We start from the raw sequence: 17,082 nt of genomic DNA, 5'->3' as shown, positions 1-17,082 counted from the left end.
CTAGTAAGCACAAAAGTCCACTAGTAGTACTAGTAGAGTTTGGTTTGGGTTTTTTTTTTGGCCTTATTACCTGACGACTACGACATTACTAGTAAAGCAGATTTGCCATTTAGTAGATGCTACTAATAAAGAGATGGACCTTTTAATGGTATTTTTTCTTAAGTCTACTAGTAGCCAGTTTGCACATTACTAGTCCTAGTAGTAATTCTTTTTGCTTGGATAGAAAGACAGACAGTTAGATACATGCATACAAAATGACCTACTTACTTTACTTACTTTAAATATTTACTTACTTCACCTGCTTACTTACTTAACTGACTTTTCTTACTACTTTTACTTTGCATACTTAACGTATTTCATTTATTTTACTTACTTTACGTTCTTACTTTTCATACTCACTTTATATACTTTACTAACTTTATTTATTTTACTTAGTTGGCTTACTTACTTTACTTACTTGATTTACCTAACTTACTTTACTAACTTTACTTAATTCACTTAGTTACTTTACTTACTTCTCCCAGCTAACATTCTTAAGTTACTATCTTTACTTGCTTAATTAACTTACCTACTCTACTTACTTTACTTTCTTACTTCACTTACTTTTTTAACTGCTTTTCCTCTACATATTTAAGTACTTTATTTTACTTTATGTACTTACTTTAATTACTTACTTTACTTACTTAACTTACTTTATTTACTTTACTTTATGTATTTACTTTACTCACTAGCTTTACATATTTACTTTACTTGCTTACTTTATTTACCTACTTTACTTACTGTACTTACTTTTCTTGCTTAATTGACTAAATTACTCTACTTACTTTACTAACTTTACTTACTTTCTTACTCACTTTACTTACATAAGTTACAGTATCACTTAAGTTATTTTTCTTACTTTACTACCTTACCTACCAACTTTACTAATTTTACTCACTTACTTTACTTACTTAATTTACTTGCTTGATTTACTTACAGTATTTTCTTTACTTACTTACTTTACCTGCTTTGTTTAAGCATGTTATTTACTAACGTACTTTCCCTACTTTAACTTATGTTACTTACTTGCTTTACTTACTCTACTTACTTACTTCACGTATGTAATTAACTTACTTTACCTACTTCCTTTACTTACGCCACTTACTTAACTTACTTTATTTATCCTGAAGGAAATCTGAGTTAGGCTTAGTTGCATTCTAATAGGCCAAAACCGAGTACTAGTGCTAGTGAAAATTTGAGTAGTTGTGGAGCTACACAGTTGATATCACCATTATGTAATATATGCCAAATGCTTTTCCACGCTCCTCAACACTCAGGTTTCATGGCTCAATTTGAAGTTCGTCAGAATTATCCTTAAGTGTGTGGTGTCAATACAGTTATTTAATTGCTCTAAATATCAGATCAGATATTTTAGGGTGAGCACAAACTAAGAAATCCGTAGTGGGCCTAAGCATTCCTGAGAACCAAAGGCTGGTTTATTTGACTAGTTTGAGTGTTCCTTACTGTGCACAGGCACGGTACACATCCTTGGCCCTCAGACAGGTGGAAGAGGTGGGCTTTGGCATGGTACACTTACTAATGCATATGGACAACAAGGCTAAGGGTTAGCCTCACCACCAAACCTAGACTTGTCCATCAGACTGCCAGGCAGGGAAGCGTGGTTTGTCACTCCACAGAACACATTTCCACTGCTTCACAGTCCAGTGTGTTTACATCACTCCATCCAACACTTGTATCAAAGTACCTTACTGTTCATTCATCCTCTTCTCCTTGTGCCCTCAGGTCCTGGCCTCGCCTTCATCGCCTACCCCAGAGCTGTAGCCATGATGCCTCTCCCTCAGCTGTGGGCCGTCTGCTTCTTCCTCATGATCATCATGCTGGGGCTGGACACACAGGTAGAAACACACTCTCTCTTTAGTGTTACTTTTACTGATTTATGGCGTGTTAATTCATAGCCTTTGTTTTGTCCTCCAGTTTGTGAGTCTGGAGGCCCTGATGACGTCTGTGACTGACCTCTACCCTCACCTGATCAGACGAGGTCACCGCAGGGAGCTGCTGCTCTTGTTCGTCTGCGTCGTGTGCTTCCTGGTCGGGCTGGTCATGGTCACACCGGTATGTCAAGATGAAGGGATATGCTTGTGTTTTATGATAGTATCCTCCACTCAACGTAACGGTATTCTTCCCCCTAAACTTGGTGCAGGGAGGACTGTATGTGTTCCAGATCTACGACCATTTCTCCTGCAGTGGAGCCAGCCTGCTTTTGCTCTCCATCTTCCAGTCTCTGGCCATCGGCTGGGTCTACGGTACAAATCTACACTCCCCTCTCCTCTCTAGCCCTTCCTTTTTCATCATATTCTTTTCTCTCTTTTACAAACCCCAATTCCAAAAATGCTGGGACGTGTAAAATGTGAATGAAAACATGTTCAACCTTTATGCAATCGAATGCAGCACAAAGGCAAGATATTTGGCATGAAACTGGTCAAATGTGTCGGTTGTTTTTTATTTTATGAATCTTAGCATGAGTTCATGCAGGACATGTAAGTGGTACCCTCAGCTGCAATCAGCTAATGGCCACCTGATTCCAGTCATCACCTCCCAGCTCCCACAGCCAATCACAGCTCTTTCTCTCAACATGGCAGCCCATTTAAAAATGACGTTCTCCTCACTAACCCCTGCTTGCATTAATTCTGCTGCACAACGCTGCTGCTGCTGGCAAAGCTTCACCTCCTCCACCCCAGCTGCCTCCTTTTTATCATAAGGCTTGCTACCCTTATATTCAGTTCCATGCTACGATGGAATAATTGCTTCCAAAACTCATTTTGTCAATGTCAGTTTGAATTGTCACAAATGTATCTGTGGCACCATTTAAAAGGGAAATTTACACATTACCACAATTATATAAACTGATATAGAATTCACAATTATTAAACACAGTTACTCACTGATTTTACATCATTTGCACTGCATGCATGTAATGAACTCAAACACCCTTAGAGATTGGAAAAGTAATAATAAAATAATAACAAATGAAAATAACGTACAAATGTAAAATGATGGCATACAAAAAAAATGACTTATCTTTATGGCGACTGTATCTCAACCAACACTGAATAGTTAAAGGAGACATAGTTTCCCCTTTAACTGTTACTGAGCTGTCTGACCCCGCCCCTGACCATGCCCCTCTCCCAAAATGGATATGACTTAATGGATCCTCCTCTCAGATGAGGATCAGGAGAGTAGGGCGGAACTTTCTTTCAAGCTGGGAGGGCCAGTCGAACCTGGGGGCGGTGCTAACTCCCCACATGACATCATGGGGGGAAAATCTGAGAACGGCTTGTTTCAGCACACATTTTTCTAAGAGATGGAGAAAAAGAGGGGAGGAGGAAATGGATTTTTCTGGTAATGCCAAAAGTCTCAGGGAAGCCAAATTAAAATTGAAAATCAATAAATTGCCTGAAACACTCACAAAGTTAAAAAGCAAGCATCTGTGATGGTGTATTGGTGCCCTTGGCATGGGTGACTTTCACATCCATGAATGCACCTTTAATAATGAGAGGTACATACAGGTTTTAGAACAGTATTCTAGCGAGACAATGCCAAGACATCCTGCACAGGTTACAACATCATGGCTTCACAATATAAAAGGGCAAGGCCTAGACCAGCTTGCAGATGTGTTTCTCACTGAAAATGTGTGATGCATTCTCAAAAAAACCCATGACTTAAACAAGAATGGGAAAAAGTTGCACTTTAAATAGTTCAGCAATCAGTGTTTCCAGTCTCTAGAGGCTTACTGAGTGTTGTTAGAAGAAAAGATGATGCAACACAGAGGGAAACATGCTCCTGTCCCAGCTTTTTTTGAACATGTTGCAGGCATCAAGTCTGGAATGTGTGGATATATAAAAAAAAAATAATCAATTGAACCTAGTTTGCAAATCATTCTTTTTGTATTCTCTTTTAATTAACACTTTACAGAATGTCCCAACTTTTTTGGAATAGGGGTTTGTACTTTCAATTTCTGCTGGCTTTGTTTTTTCTTTGCTTTTCTCCTTTAGCTCTTGCGTACGTGCATCTTTTCCTCATATTGTCTTATTTCTTTCATTGCCTCTCCTCTTCTTTCCTTCCTGTTTTCTGTTTTCTATTTTTTTGGCATTGAGAATATTAAAAAAAACGGCGACAAACACATTCTTCCTGCCTGATTTGACAGCTGTGAACAAATAAAAGTGCATTAAGTAGAAAAACAAATGAGTGAGCTTTAGAAAACAAAGGAAAGTTAATTTACTCTTGAGAAATAGAGACATTCTAAGGGCATTTTCCTGCCATCATTCTATATCTGACTTTAATGAAATACAGTTGGAGCTCATTAGTCTGACAGTAGGAATCCACACTGCCAAATTAGAAAATACCCATAAAGCACAGAAAATAAAACACAGGAACAGTGCCAATAACTCAACACTCCTTTATCCTTCCACTCATGGAAGTAGTTCCTCTAATCAGATGAAACACACGTAGTAAAGCGGTCCACTTCCTCCCCTCCCTCTGCATTCCAGGGCGAGTCAGTAGACAGTATATTAACATGGCTGCAGCTACCCACTGTTGCAAGGAGACTGGCTCCTCGCCAGGCCCCTGTCTGTCTCCTCCGGGCCCTAAATCAGCCCCCGGGCCCCGTCGCCTCTCAGTCTCAGTCTGGCAGCCCCAGGGAGCCCCTATCCCCGCTAGACCTGGGGGCTTAACATTAAGAAAACATTGTTTGTTTAGGAGTGAGATGGCTGGAATGTGGCATGTACGTACAGGATACCAGCTCAGTACAATGACAATACAATAATAAACAACCAAGGTTCCAAAAAAGTTGGGGCGCTGTGTAGAATGCACTAGACAGTGATTGTCAACTCTCATAAGCAGTGTCCACAACAGAACATAAAAACATAAGAAAAATATTGGCCTGTTTTGAATTTGATTGCAGCAACACGTCTCAAAAAAGTTGGAACAGGGCCATGTTTGCACTGTGTAGCGTCCCCTCTTCTTTTACCAACAGTCTGTAAACTGGAGGGAAGTGAGGGGACTAGTTGCCAGGGTTTGGGAGAGGATGTTGTCCCATTCCACGGGACACGGCGTCCATTGTTTCCAAAAAGGATCTCAAAATTTGGATTCATCCGACCACAGAACAGTTTACCATTTTGCATTCAGTCCGTTTTAAGTGAGCTTTGGTCCAGAGAAGACCGCGGCATTTCTGGATCCTCTTCACATATGGCTTCTTCTTTGCATGATGCAGCTTCAACATGCATTTGTGGGTGGCACGGCCAACCGTGTCAACAGAAAATGATTCCTGGCAGTGATTTCCAGTACACAATCATCCCTTTTTTTAATGCAGTTCTGCCTGACCATCAAATTTTGACCTTTGGCCAGATTCTCTGAATCTTTTGATAAGATTCGGTGCAGTAGATGGTGGGATATTCATTTTTAAAAATTTTATGTTGAGGAACATTTTTCTTAAGTTTTTCTATAATTTTTAGATATTGTTTTTCACATATTGGTGCATGTCGGCCCATCTTGACTTCTGAGAAGCTCTGCCTCTCTAAAATGCTCCTTTTATACCCAGTCATGTTACTGACCTGTTGCCACTTAACCTAAAGCCTGATTTATGCTTCTGCGTCGTGTATGGCATAGCTACACGTAGCCCTCTGTGTCGACGCGGACCCCTACGCCATAGCCTGACGCGCACTTCCAGACTACACGTTGCAGGGACATGGGCCGTAACGTCATTTCAGGCAGTTGCTTCTTCTTCCTGCAATACTGCCATTTTTAAAGTTTTTGTGGAGCAGTGTGAGTGTTTCAACGATGGATCAAGTTGAAGAGAGAATAATCGAGGAGGTTAGGAAATATGACCACCTTTACAACTCCTCGTCGAAGCACCACAAGGACTGCCAAATGGCAAGTAACTCCTGGCGAGAAACCCTAGCGGCATGGCAGTGAATTGCAGAGTGACAAGTTCCCTCGACACAGAACTTCGAATGGTCAACGACAGCGTCGCCTTGACGGCATACCTACGTTGTCGAAACGACACAGAAGCGTAAATCAGGTTTAATAAGTCACAAAATGCTCCTCCAGTTTCTTTCATTAGCACCTCTTACTTTTCCAGCCTGTTGTTGCCTTGTCCCCACTTTTTTGAGACCTGGTGCTGCAATCAAATTCAAAATGAGCTGATATTTTCATACATTTATCGAATGTCTCAGTTTCAACATCTGGTATATTTTTACGCTCTACTGTTCATAAGATTTGCAGATCATTGCATTCTGTGTCTATTTACATTTCACAGAGCGTCCCAGCTTTTTTGGAATTGAGGTTGTACTGACAGCTAGCATCATAACAGCCAGGAATAGCACTAAGCACACTATTATTTAGGTTTTAATTTATATTATCAGTGTGTTCTCTGCTTTTTTCTGTTAGAATCTTATTTTGCTGTTGTGTGAATATGTAGAGAAAAGTTTTATTTATTCAACAAATAAGCCCCAGAATATGTGGTTAAATGTTGATCGAAGCTCTACCAGCCAAGGTGAGAACAAAGAGGCCAGATAGCCCAGAGAGCGTTATTCTGTCCGTTTGGGTGAAAATGAATAGAGGCTGTTTTATGGCTCTCCCAGCAGTAGGTGAGCAGAGCTAGACTTGAGCTGAGGGGTTTTTAAGTGGACTGGGGATCAGGGCGGTCAGGACTCAGTGCACCTCTGCTGCCCCTTTTTATGACTCTGAGATTTTACAGGTTTTTAGTACTCAGGCGAACTGCTGCTGCCTGTTATGTGGCCCTGAAGGACTTTCAAGACTTGGGTTGTGTTGTTTTAGAAAAAGATTCTTTCTTTGACCAACGACTCATAAAAATGTGAAAAGTTTTCATTTATTTAGGACTTATTTAGTAGAGAGTTTTTTTGCAAAATAAAAATATAAAATGTTTTTGTACATAGTTTATATGTTTTGTACTGTATTCAAAACTTTGATTATTCAGTCATAGACAAAAGTATTGGCATCCCTGGAATTTTTCCAGAAAATACACCATTTCTCCCAGAAAATGTTGCAATTACAAATGTTTTTGGTATCCACATGTTTATTTCATTTATCTTACAAGAAGGCACCCTTCAAATCTGAGAGACCTGGAGCAGTTTGCAAAAGAAGAGTGGTCCAAAATTCCAGTTGAGAGGTGTAAGAAGCTTGTTGATGGTTATAGGAAGTGATTGGTTTCAGTTATTTTTTCCCCAAGGATGTGCAACCAAACATTAAGCTGAGGGTGCCAACAATTTTGTCTGGCTCATATTTGAGTTTTGTGTAAAATTATGTCAATTTTGTCTTTTTTCTTCTGCTTTTGTGTGTTGTTCCAATGCACATAAAGGAAATAAACGTGTATACCAAAACATTTGTAATTGCAACAATTTCTGGGAGAAATGGAGTATTTTCTGGAAAATTCCAGGGGTGCCAATGCTTTCGTCCATGACTCTAGATTAACTTTAACTCAAATATTTTCTGTATTAAATGCCTTACATTAAAGGGCAGTTTCTTTCTGTAAATCTGACCTTATGACTGTATGATGCTGTAAAGCAGTGGCGACCAACCTTTTATCCTAAGGGCCCCCTTACTCACATCTAAGGAAAGCTAAGCCCCCTAGGGCCCACTTGGAAAAATTACACATTGATTTTTAGTTGTTTAGTTGTTTTCATTTGGTCTTAAATAGAGTAAAGTATGTATTATTACAACGATGTATTAGGGCAAATCAAGGGAAAAATAAGAGGATGTGTGATTTTTAAGAAAAAACTCAAAACTCTCACGTTTAAAAAGTCTTTAATATACAATAATAAAACCCTAAAATTTTTAACTTTAAAAGTCATTACGGTACATCAACCAAAATTTAGAATTCTGGGGATTGAAGAGTAGAAAAATACAACCACTTTTTTCAGTTTGGTTTCTTGTAAATTTTTGACTTATAATATAAATTTATAATTTTAAAAACTTGATGTTTTTGAGATTTTGAAGTCAAAATTTAAGACTTTTAAACTCTGATATTTAAAAATTTTCCTTATAGATCTACAACTTTTTAAACTTTTAATTCTAGGTCTGTTTTCTTTTAAACATTTGACTGTATGATCTCAAATTCATAATTTTGTTTCATTTTTTGCCCAAAAAAAGATCAATCGAGCATCGTAATTATTTCATCCTTCAGGGTGGCCCTAATGCACTGTTGTACATTAATTTTCTAACCATGCTTTTTTATTTTTTTAAATGTATGTACATCTTATTTTGACAACAGAGCAGCCAGGGTCTGGCAGAGAATACTTTTGAAAATATTTTTTTTCTCACCCAATTTCTTTGCTATTATTTGCCACTTTCCGTCAATTTTGCACCCATTTTTGGCACTTTGCTCCATTTTTGCCAAATTTAAACCCATTTTCATTCCTTTTTACAAACAATTTTTGCCAATTTTAACACATTTTTGCCACTCTAAACCCATTTTTATCAATTTCAAACCCTTTACGCCACTTTTTACTGCCTGTTTAGCCACTTCTAAACCAGTTATTGCCACTTTCCATATATTGTTGCCTCTGTTGACCCATTATTGCCACTATCAACCCCTTTTTATTGTATTTTACGCCCTTTTTTGCCTATTTCAACCACATATCAATGTTTGAATTGCCCATTTTGACCACTTCAGCCCATTTCTGCCAATTTCTGCCTCTTTATCTGCCCCAGTTAACCCATTTTTGCCAGTTTAAATCATATTTTCCCACTTTTAAATCCCATTTCACCAATTTTTGCCACTTTAAACCTATTTCTGCCACTTTTTAATCCCCTTTTACCACTTTTGGGCCTGTTTTTGCCACTGTTATCAAATTTATGCCACTTCTTACCCATTTCTGCTATTTCCAAATTCCCATTTAACCACCTTTCCCACCACCTTTTTTGACATTTTTTACTAATTTAATTCTGTTTTTTAAGAAAAGGGATTTACATTTTCAAGATGATTATATACCATGGCACAAATGACTTCAAAAGATATCTGTTGCTATATTAAGAATGGTTATTATTCAGCTTAAATAAAAAATATGGATATCTAGCTAACTCTACAGTTGACTCTGATTTTCCTGGCCTCCCCCCAGTTTGGCTAGGCCCCAGAAAACTCTCCCATTTTTCCCCCCTTATGGGTAGCCTTGTCTCCACATGACTATTCTTGAATGTTTATGGCTGTGTTCAACCACCTTCAGGTACAGTGGGGGTCCCCGGTCTCTGGCACCTTTATTTTAGGGGTCGCGGGCCGAAAAGGTTGAGAACCCCTGCTGTAAGGAATAATGTTGAGCACTGGCATGTATGAATGACAAAAACACATCACTTAAACACCTTTTAAAAGTCTAAAATTGTTAGTTTATTTACTTTTAGATTCATTCGGTACTAAATGTTGGAGGAGACAAACTGTGGCAATTTTTATAAGGCATTTATTTACTGCTGTCAAATAATTAAGCCAACATTTGTAAATAAATTTAGGTATTTTTAGTTTATTTAGTTTAGTTTCAACTCCAAATGAATGTAGAAAATCTACCTAGTGTTTTTATTGTGAATCAATGCAGTCAGATGTATTTTATTTATTTTGGGGGTTTTATGCCTTTTTTTATTGGGATAGGACAGTGAATAGAGCTGAAAACAGGGCGGGAAGCACTGACTTAGTGTGAGACAGCTTCAGTAGTACTTATTACTTCAACTGTATCTGTTGGTAGACAGTAAAAACATTTATGTATGACTTCTCCTGAGCTTGTTCTCATCTGGGTCCACAGGAGCCGAGCGCTTCAGCAACAACATCAAGGACATGACGGGCTACGACATCCTGCCCGTCTTCAGACTGTGCTGGAAATACTTAACCCCGGCTGTGTGCACCGTAAGTGACCCCGCCCTGCTATCCTGCTTTCACACTGCTCAGCATCTGCTTGTTATGAAATAGAATACACACAAACTCATGCCTGGGATGTTTCACACATTCCTTCATGTATAGTAAATAAGCCTCTATCCCGGGACACGTAAGGTCTCTGTATGTGTGGAAATAAGGGTTCTTACTTATTGGGGTCTGAGCACTGACCTATTGTAACTGTCAGGAGAATCTTGGGGCTTTAACATACTCTAAAACTCACCAAACTTTGCAGAAAACTTGTCCCCGGTGGAAATTTTTGTATTTTGGTGGAATGATGAATGTTCATCAGGCAGGGGCCCCATAGGGGACCAAAACGTGAAATAGGGGACTGGGTAAGAGCTACATGCATGAAAATCAGAACACATATGTGTCATGATTAGACAGAAAAAAAACTCTCTTGGGGCCATCCTCTAAAATGTACAGGTGGTGCTCCATAAACAGCTAGAGGTTAAATTCTGGCGTTTTTGGGGCGATGCTCATGTTTCATATTTTAACGAACTACTCCGAGGGATGTCATCCAATTGACTCCAGAATTTTTTTTCTCATTCTAGACAACCTGGAGATCTAAAGTTGTGCTAATTGTGAGTTTTCACCATAGGGCGGGGCTGTGACTGGAGCTCAAACTTTGACTTCTTTTTTGTCCATTTTTTGCAGTGAAAATACACCAATAATGCCTTATAACTTTTTAATGCTTATGTCAATCATCACCAAACTTCATAGGGAGGGGGCGCTATGATTAGATGTTTGCATGTGGGTGTGTTCAGTGTGATACTGTTGTCTTGCAAGAATGAGGAGAAGATGACAGCATATTCTTTACTTAAGTTATAATAGGCTGAAGTCGTTTGGCACCATCAAAAAAGCCTTAATTTGAAATAGAGATGAAGCTGGTGGACTTCCTGTTGGGATTTGGGCATGGGTCCAAGACGCTTTTTTGCAGGTCTCATGATGACAGATATGCAGGCCAAAAATCATAAGCCTAGGCTGAATAGTGTGCAGGCCCTGAATGTTTGAAGAGAAAATTCAGAGAACTCAAGGCGGAAACGTTCAAGTGCCGGAGAGGATCCTGCTGTCACAAAGTAATGGTATTGATGCATGCATGTATTTAGGATCAGTGTGGGATCATCCCTGTTAAGTTTGCTGAAGACTGAAATAAACACTTAAAAGTTAAAAAGCATTATTGGTGCATTTTTGATGCAAAAAAATGCAATAAGTAATTTAAGTCTGGGCCCAATTGCAGCCCAGCCTTATGGTGAAATGTTCCAAATAGCACAACTTTAGATCTTCAGGTTATCTAGTATGAGCAAAAACAATCTTGAGTCAGTCAGATAAAATCACTCAGACTGGTTTGCTAAAATGTCTAATGTGTCTATTTGGGACTATTAAGAAATTTGACCTTAAGCTGTTTGTATGGTGTGTCCTGTTAATTTTGCGAAGATGGTCCCGATAGCCTTTTTTTTTCGGCACCTCATGAGACATACGTGTCCCAAGTTTCATGCATGTAGGCCTCAATCAGTCGCACATCTCATGTTTTGGGGTTAAACATTTTGAAGCAGCCGATTTTCTTGTTCAAATCTTGCAAAGAAAGCAAACTTTAAAAACACTGGACTATTCCTACAAGTGGTCTTTCATCCTAATAACATGCAGCCTAGACCAACTTTATAAACTTCCACTTATTCTCTATTGGTTTAAAATGCATACTGTGTTGTGTCTCTTGCAGGCCACCTTCATGTTTTCTTTGGTAAACTGGTCTCCTCTAAAGTTGGGTAAGGGAATAGTAGCTCCAGCCTGGGCCAGCATGCTTGGCTGGATCCTTACACTCTCCTCCGTCTCCCTGCTTCCCATCTGGGCCATCTACGCCCTCGCCACCACCCCAGGAACTCTAGCACAGGTAACACCAACGCTATTTTAGTAAATAAAGTGTCATGTAAAGAATTCTGAGATAAAATGTCAGCTAACTGTGACTGTTTCCTCTCCTCAGCGGTTCCAGCTTCTCTGCAGCCCGACCAAAAAGCTGCCACTGGCGCTCCGACACTTCCCCTCCAACAACTCATCGCTGCCCTACAGCTCGGCACTGCCCCTGACTGACAAGCCAAAGGAGCAAATCACAGACATCATCCAGGACCGTATGGCCTGATAATGGTCAGTGACAGTGACTGTTGGTCAGCCAATCAGGGGTGGCCAAGGGGAAGGTCCACTGGAGGTGCTGGGTCACGATTCAGCGGCTGGAGCCTCGAAAAGGCGAGTCTTAATGGAGCAAGAAGATTATACACGTTGAGCTTTGATCGCCTGAGTATGGACAACATCTTTGCAGCTATTGGTATCCCACAATCCACTGCACACTGGTTTATTCTTACATGAAACATTAATCCTTCAATACATTAAGGTTGTTTATTTTAAGATGTCAATATTTAACTTGATTGATGGCAGACCTACCAAGTAACCAAAGCCTGTTGCCCAGCAACAGAATCATGACTTGAATGCACCCAACTTTTGCTGCCTTTGAGGACCGTGTGACTCAGTACATTTACATGCATTTAGAAAAAGTTGATTTAGACATGTTAGATTGCACTGATCTGAATTCCCTGCAATGCCTAGATAAGTGGTTGCATGCTCATACCTCAGCTGAACCCCATGCACTGCACATGCTCCCCAATTTTCAAGCCAAGTTTTGACCAAAAAGTTGCATAAATGCTAACCATAGCCGAAGTAATGCTATCGTCTGCCTTCAAATATGACGAAAAAGTTTACTAACCTGTTGCTAACTTGCTTGCAAAGTCTGCAGGAAGGTGTGCTCGGCAATATCAAGGAATGGCATTTGAACGTACTGACTCTAGAAACCCACTGTACAGCTCATCAGCCCCGCTCTTTTGAGAATCCAACCGTGAATCGAGATGGCTTGTTTCACCGTTAAGACCTGACCTAACCCCCTTGTTACTGGTGACCAGTCTTTGAGACAGCACACACTCCTCAAACTACAGTTTCAAATCTATCATTTTCTCTTTTTCACTAACTGAATCACTGTCCTTATCGACCATAAAATCACAGCGCCTATAGCCATCAATCACAGAGAAACTTAACTCTCTATGAGAGATCACAGCTTGTGTTAGCACACTCAGCTCTCTCTGCTCCTTATTTCCAGTGTCATCTGAAATGTTCTTATACAGGGATTTGTCTGCTCTTCTTTTTTTATTTGTACTTCATCCTCTGTGGTTGCACAGAGCTCAAATGGTTCATTAACATGCCTTACACCCAGATCAAGTGGTGCTCATCATGCAAGGTTTGCATTTATCCAAATATAACTTTACTGCCAATGAAGCGCTGAACTTGATCAACACTGACAGAATCATGAAAACGTGTAGTAACTGCTTACATTTATTTGTCGAATCTATTGCTAGATTAAAGCGGATAGGAAAGACTTTTGTACTTTTCTTAGATTAAGGAAGAGGGTAAGGGCCACATGGAAAGAATTCATCAGTTTTCATATCATACTCTACATATTGACTCAAAGAGTACGACTTTTAACAAATATGAGATCTCACAGAAACTCGTAAGCAAACGTGACTTGTGACTTCAGAGACCATCAGGTTCTTGGTCACCTCTTTTACGAAGACCGTTGTCCACTGATTGCTCAGTTTGACCAGGCGACTGGCTCTTGAAAGAGTCCTGGTTGTGCCAGTCTTCTTCCATTTGAGAATTATGGAGGCCACTGTGCTCTTGGGAGCCTCCAGTGCAGCAAAATGTTTTGTGCCCTAATTAATCTTGTCTCTTAATGCCAGGTATACAGTGTGCGATTTTCCTGCAATTCAGCCACGAATTTGGAGTCAGTCGGATCTGCGTCGTTTCTCGTGCTGTGTACAGGGTCATACGACGGCCGACCACGGCCCAACTACGACCTTACAATCAGCTCCCGACTGATGGTGAGGATTTCTGGCATGTTTGATATTTTGGTCGTACGACTCCAGACACTTCACAGTGAGAGCAGAAATGCGAGCAGAATAAACAACTTTGGAGGATTGTTTTCCTTTGTAAACAGTCAGACAACGTTCCAAATTACCATGACAACATCTGGAATCACTTTCTGATGCACCCCGCTATGATAAAGTGAATAAACGAGCAGGAAATACTCGTATCTGTTGACCTGCGCTGCACCTGCAGACACAGATGTGCTCTCTGTCTCACACACACACAGGGAGAGATAGCGGGAGAGGGAGAGAGAGAGAGAGCACGAGAGAGAGAGAGAGCGGGAGAGACATGGGGGAGAGAGAGGATATGCTTCGCCCTGAATGTGTGAGCCTTTAAAAAAGGAAACTCCGCGGGTTTCTGTTACAGTCCGTACTGACTCTAGTCTCACAGTGTGAGCGCTCAGGTCATGCACAAGCGTCGGATCATACGGTGTGAGCGCACAACTCGTGCGCGATGGTCGTGCATCGTAAACGATCCAGTCGCACAGTGTGAGATGACGGTCGGCTTGAAATCGCACAGTGTACACCCGGCTTAAGTTAAAAACCTTATAGGGTGCTACTTTGAAAAAAGGACTCCTAAATTCAAGGCAAGAGACCAGCAGAGGTGTGCATTGCAAAAGAATGTTTTAAACTGTTTCCTGTATTTCCATTTCAATGAAGTCCTCTGCGACGCTCGGTTTTTGCCCTATGGCATTTGCTTGCTTAGGCTGAACTACAGTTTTATTTCGAGTAGCTACAACCCTCACATTTCCCAGACTTTTTAATCGAATTAGAATCCCACAAGGTTTATTTAACAGTATACCCCTCTGTTTCCTTTAAATACTGGCTTATGACCTATTATACGGTAGTTGAGCTACCGTTTATAGCAAGTAGTTGTACCACTCTCCTTTGCTGCTCTCTTTCCTTAAATATAGGGGCCCTTCAATCAAAGGAGCACCCTATAAGTTTTATTTACTTAACAATATACCTTCAATTCTTTTAAATACTGGGCTGTGACCTGTTACGCGGTAGTTGAGCTCAGTTACCATATTATAGCTGGTAGCTACAATGTCCTCTTTTGCTGGTCTTTCTCGATTTTAGGAGTCCTTTCAATAAAAGTGCCACCCTACAAAGGTTTTTTTTACGTATAAGTATTCCCATCCATTTTCTTTAAATACTAGATCATGAGTTTATATACGATAGTTGAGCTCAACTACTGTACTACAGCACTCGCCTTTTTTGACCCCTTACCTTGAATTTCTCAACTACCATATAAAAGCTAGTAGCTACAATGCCCACTTTTGCTGGTCTGCCTTGATTTTAGAAGTCCTTTTAATCAAAGTAGTACCCTACAAGGTTTATTTATTAACACTATAACCCCCTTTTTTTTCTAGAAATACTGGATGATGACCAGTACTACGGTAGCTGAGCTCAGCTACCGTGCTTAAAGCATATAGCTACTGCACTTGCTTTGCGGGGCTCTTGCCTTGAATGTAGAAGTCCTTTCAATCAACACAAAACCCTATAAGGTTTATGTGGTCAACATATCATTCTGTTTTCCCTTAGTACTAGATAATGACCTGTAATATGGTAGTTGAACTCAACTACTGTTTTATAGCTAGTAGCTACAAAGTTCACCTTTGCTGGTCAATTGCCTTGAAAGTAGGAATCCTTTCAGTCAAATTGGCACTCCAAAATGTTTATTTACTTAATAGAATACCCCTCTATTTTTTTTAATAATGGATAATGACCTGTTAGATGGTAGTTGAGCTTAACTACCGTATTTTTGCTGGTGGCTACATCGCTCACCTCTGCTAGCCTCTTGCCTTGAATGTACGAGTCCTTTTAATCAAAGTTGTACTCTACAAGGTTTGGTTACTTAACAGTATACCCCTCTGTTTTTGTTTTTTTCTTTTTTAAATGCTGGATTGTACAACGGAGTATTAGGGCTACACGAAGAGAAAAAAATTTAAAAGATTTTTTTTTTTTTTTTTTTTTTGGATATTACGAGAACAAAGTCATAATATTACGAGAAAAAAAAAGTTGTAATATTACGAGAAAAAGTTGTAATATTACGAGAATAAAGTCCTAATATTACGAAAGAAGTCGTAATAATATGAGAAAAAAGTTGTAATATTACGATAATAAAGTTGTAATATTATGAGAAAAAAAGTTGTAATATTACAATAATAAAGTCGTAATATTACGAGAAAAAAAGTCATAATATTATGAGAAAAAAGTTGTAATATTACGAGAAAAAAGTGCTAATTTTACAAGAATAAAGTTGTGATATAAGAGAATAAAATATTACAAGAAAGACAGTCTGCCGCGGCGCCGCAGAGCTACGACAGAATATTGTGCTGATTCTGATAATAATTTGATGCTGATTTGCCAAAAGATGAAGTATTTCCTTATTTGTGAAACCAATACTAAAGTATAGCTTCGCAACATGCTCAGCATTGCTCATTTTAACAGAGGTGACACCCCGGCAGACTTTCTTTCTTGTAATATTTTATTCTTGTTATATTACGACTTTTTTCTCGTAATATTCTGACTTTTTTTCTCGTAATATTACGACTTTATCCTTTTAATATACAAGTTTTTTTCTCATAATATTACGATTTTTTTCTCTTAATATTATGACTTTACGCTCGTAATATTATGAATTAATTCTCGTAATGTCAATTTTTTTTTTTTTCTCTTCGTGTGGCCCTAATACTCCGTGGGAGAATTGTGACTTAAAGGGGGAGAAACGATGGAATGTTTCCCTGCTGATGTGGTCGCATCGCTGTGCAATAGCTGGGAAGTGGCTGTTTGCAATAATAATGTTTTCAAGACAAAACCAACATTTCTGATGGAAAAGAACTGTATTCAAAGTGTGTCCTATAAACCATATTTTCTGGTAATTCTGAACCATTTCCCAAATAAATTTGCACATGTGGTCCTTATCCTTTTCCGCACAAGCGCACAAATTCTCCTTGCAGCTCCTAATCTAAAGGCATTACTTGTACGTCTTTGCACTGTACCAAAAACAAACTCTTACTAATCCAGTCAAGAATCAACATTGGTTCATCCAGAATGAAAATGTTGCTGCTGCTGTGTGAAAAACAGCAAATATTTTTTTTTATTATTATGCCCAAAATATTTAACTTAAGATATTTAAGTAGGTTTGTACTAACTAAAGTAGCCTGAGCCACTCCAGGACAC

The 17,082-nt window shown here is 39.3% G+C and overlaps 1 protein-coding gene across 2 annotated transcripts in view; it reads left to right on the top strand.

The window, feature by feature from the left end:
• Nucleotides 1-16,097, top strand: part of LOC121506085 (sodium- and chloride-dependent GABA transporter 2-like) — a 34,739-nt gene extending 18,642 nt beyond the window's left edge. For both annotated transcript variants that reach the window (XM_041781608.1, XM_041781607.1), the window contains exons 10-15: nt 1,783-1,895; nt 1,975-2,112; nt 2,201-2,303; nt 9,804-9,904; nt 11,652-11,822; nt 11,913-16,097. In XM_041781608.1, coding sequence (XP_041637542.1) covers nt 1,783-1,895; nt 1,975-2,112; nt 2,201-2,303; nt 9,804-9,904; nt 11,652-11,822; nt 11,913-12,068 — 782 coding nt within the window. In that variant the 3' untranslated portion in view covers nt 12,069-16,097. The remainder of the gene's footprint in view (nt 1-1,782; nt 1,896-1,974; nt 2,113-2,200; nt 2,304-9,803; nt 9,905-11,651; nt 11,823-11,912) is intronic.
• The last annotated feature ends 985 nt before the right edge of the window (nt 16,098-17,082 follow it).

This window comes from Cheilinus undulatus, linkage group 24 (assembly GCF_018320785.1).
Source record: "Cheilinus undulatus linkage group 24, ASM1832078v1, whole genome shotgun sequence".
Classification (NCBI taxonomy): Eukaryota; Metazoa; Chordata; class Actinopteri; order Labriformes; family Labridae; genus Cheilinus; species Cheilinus undulatus.
Note: the sequence above shows the minus strand (reverse complement) of the source record. Positions and strands in the feature narration are given on the sequence as shown.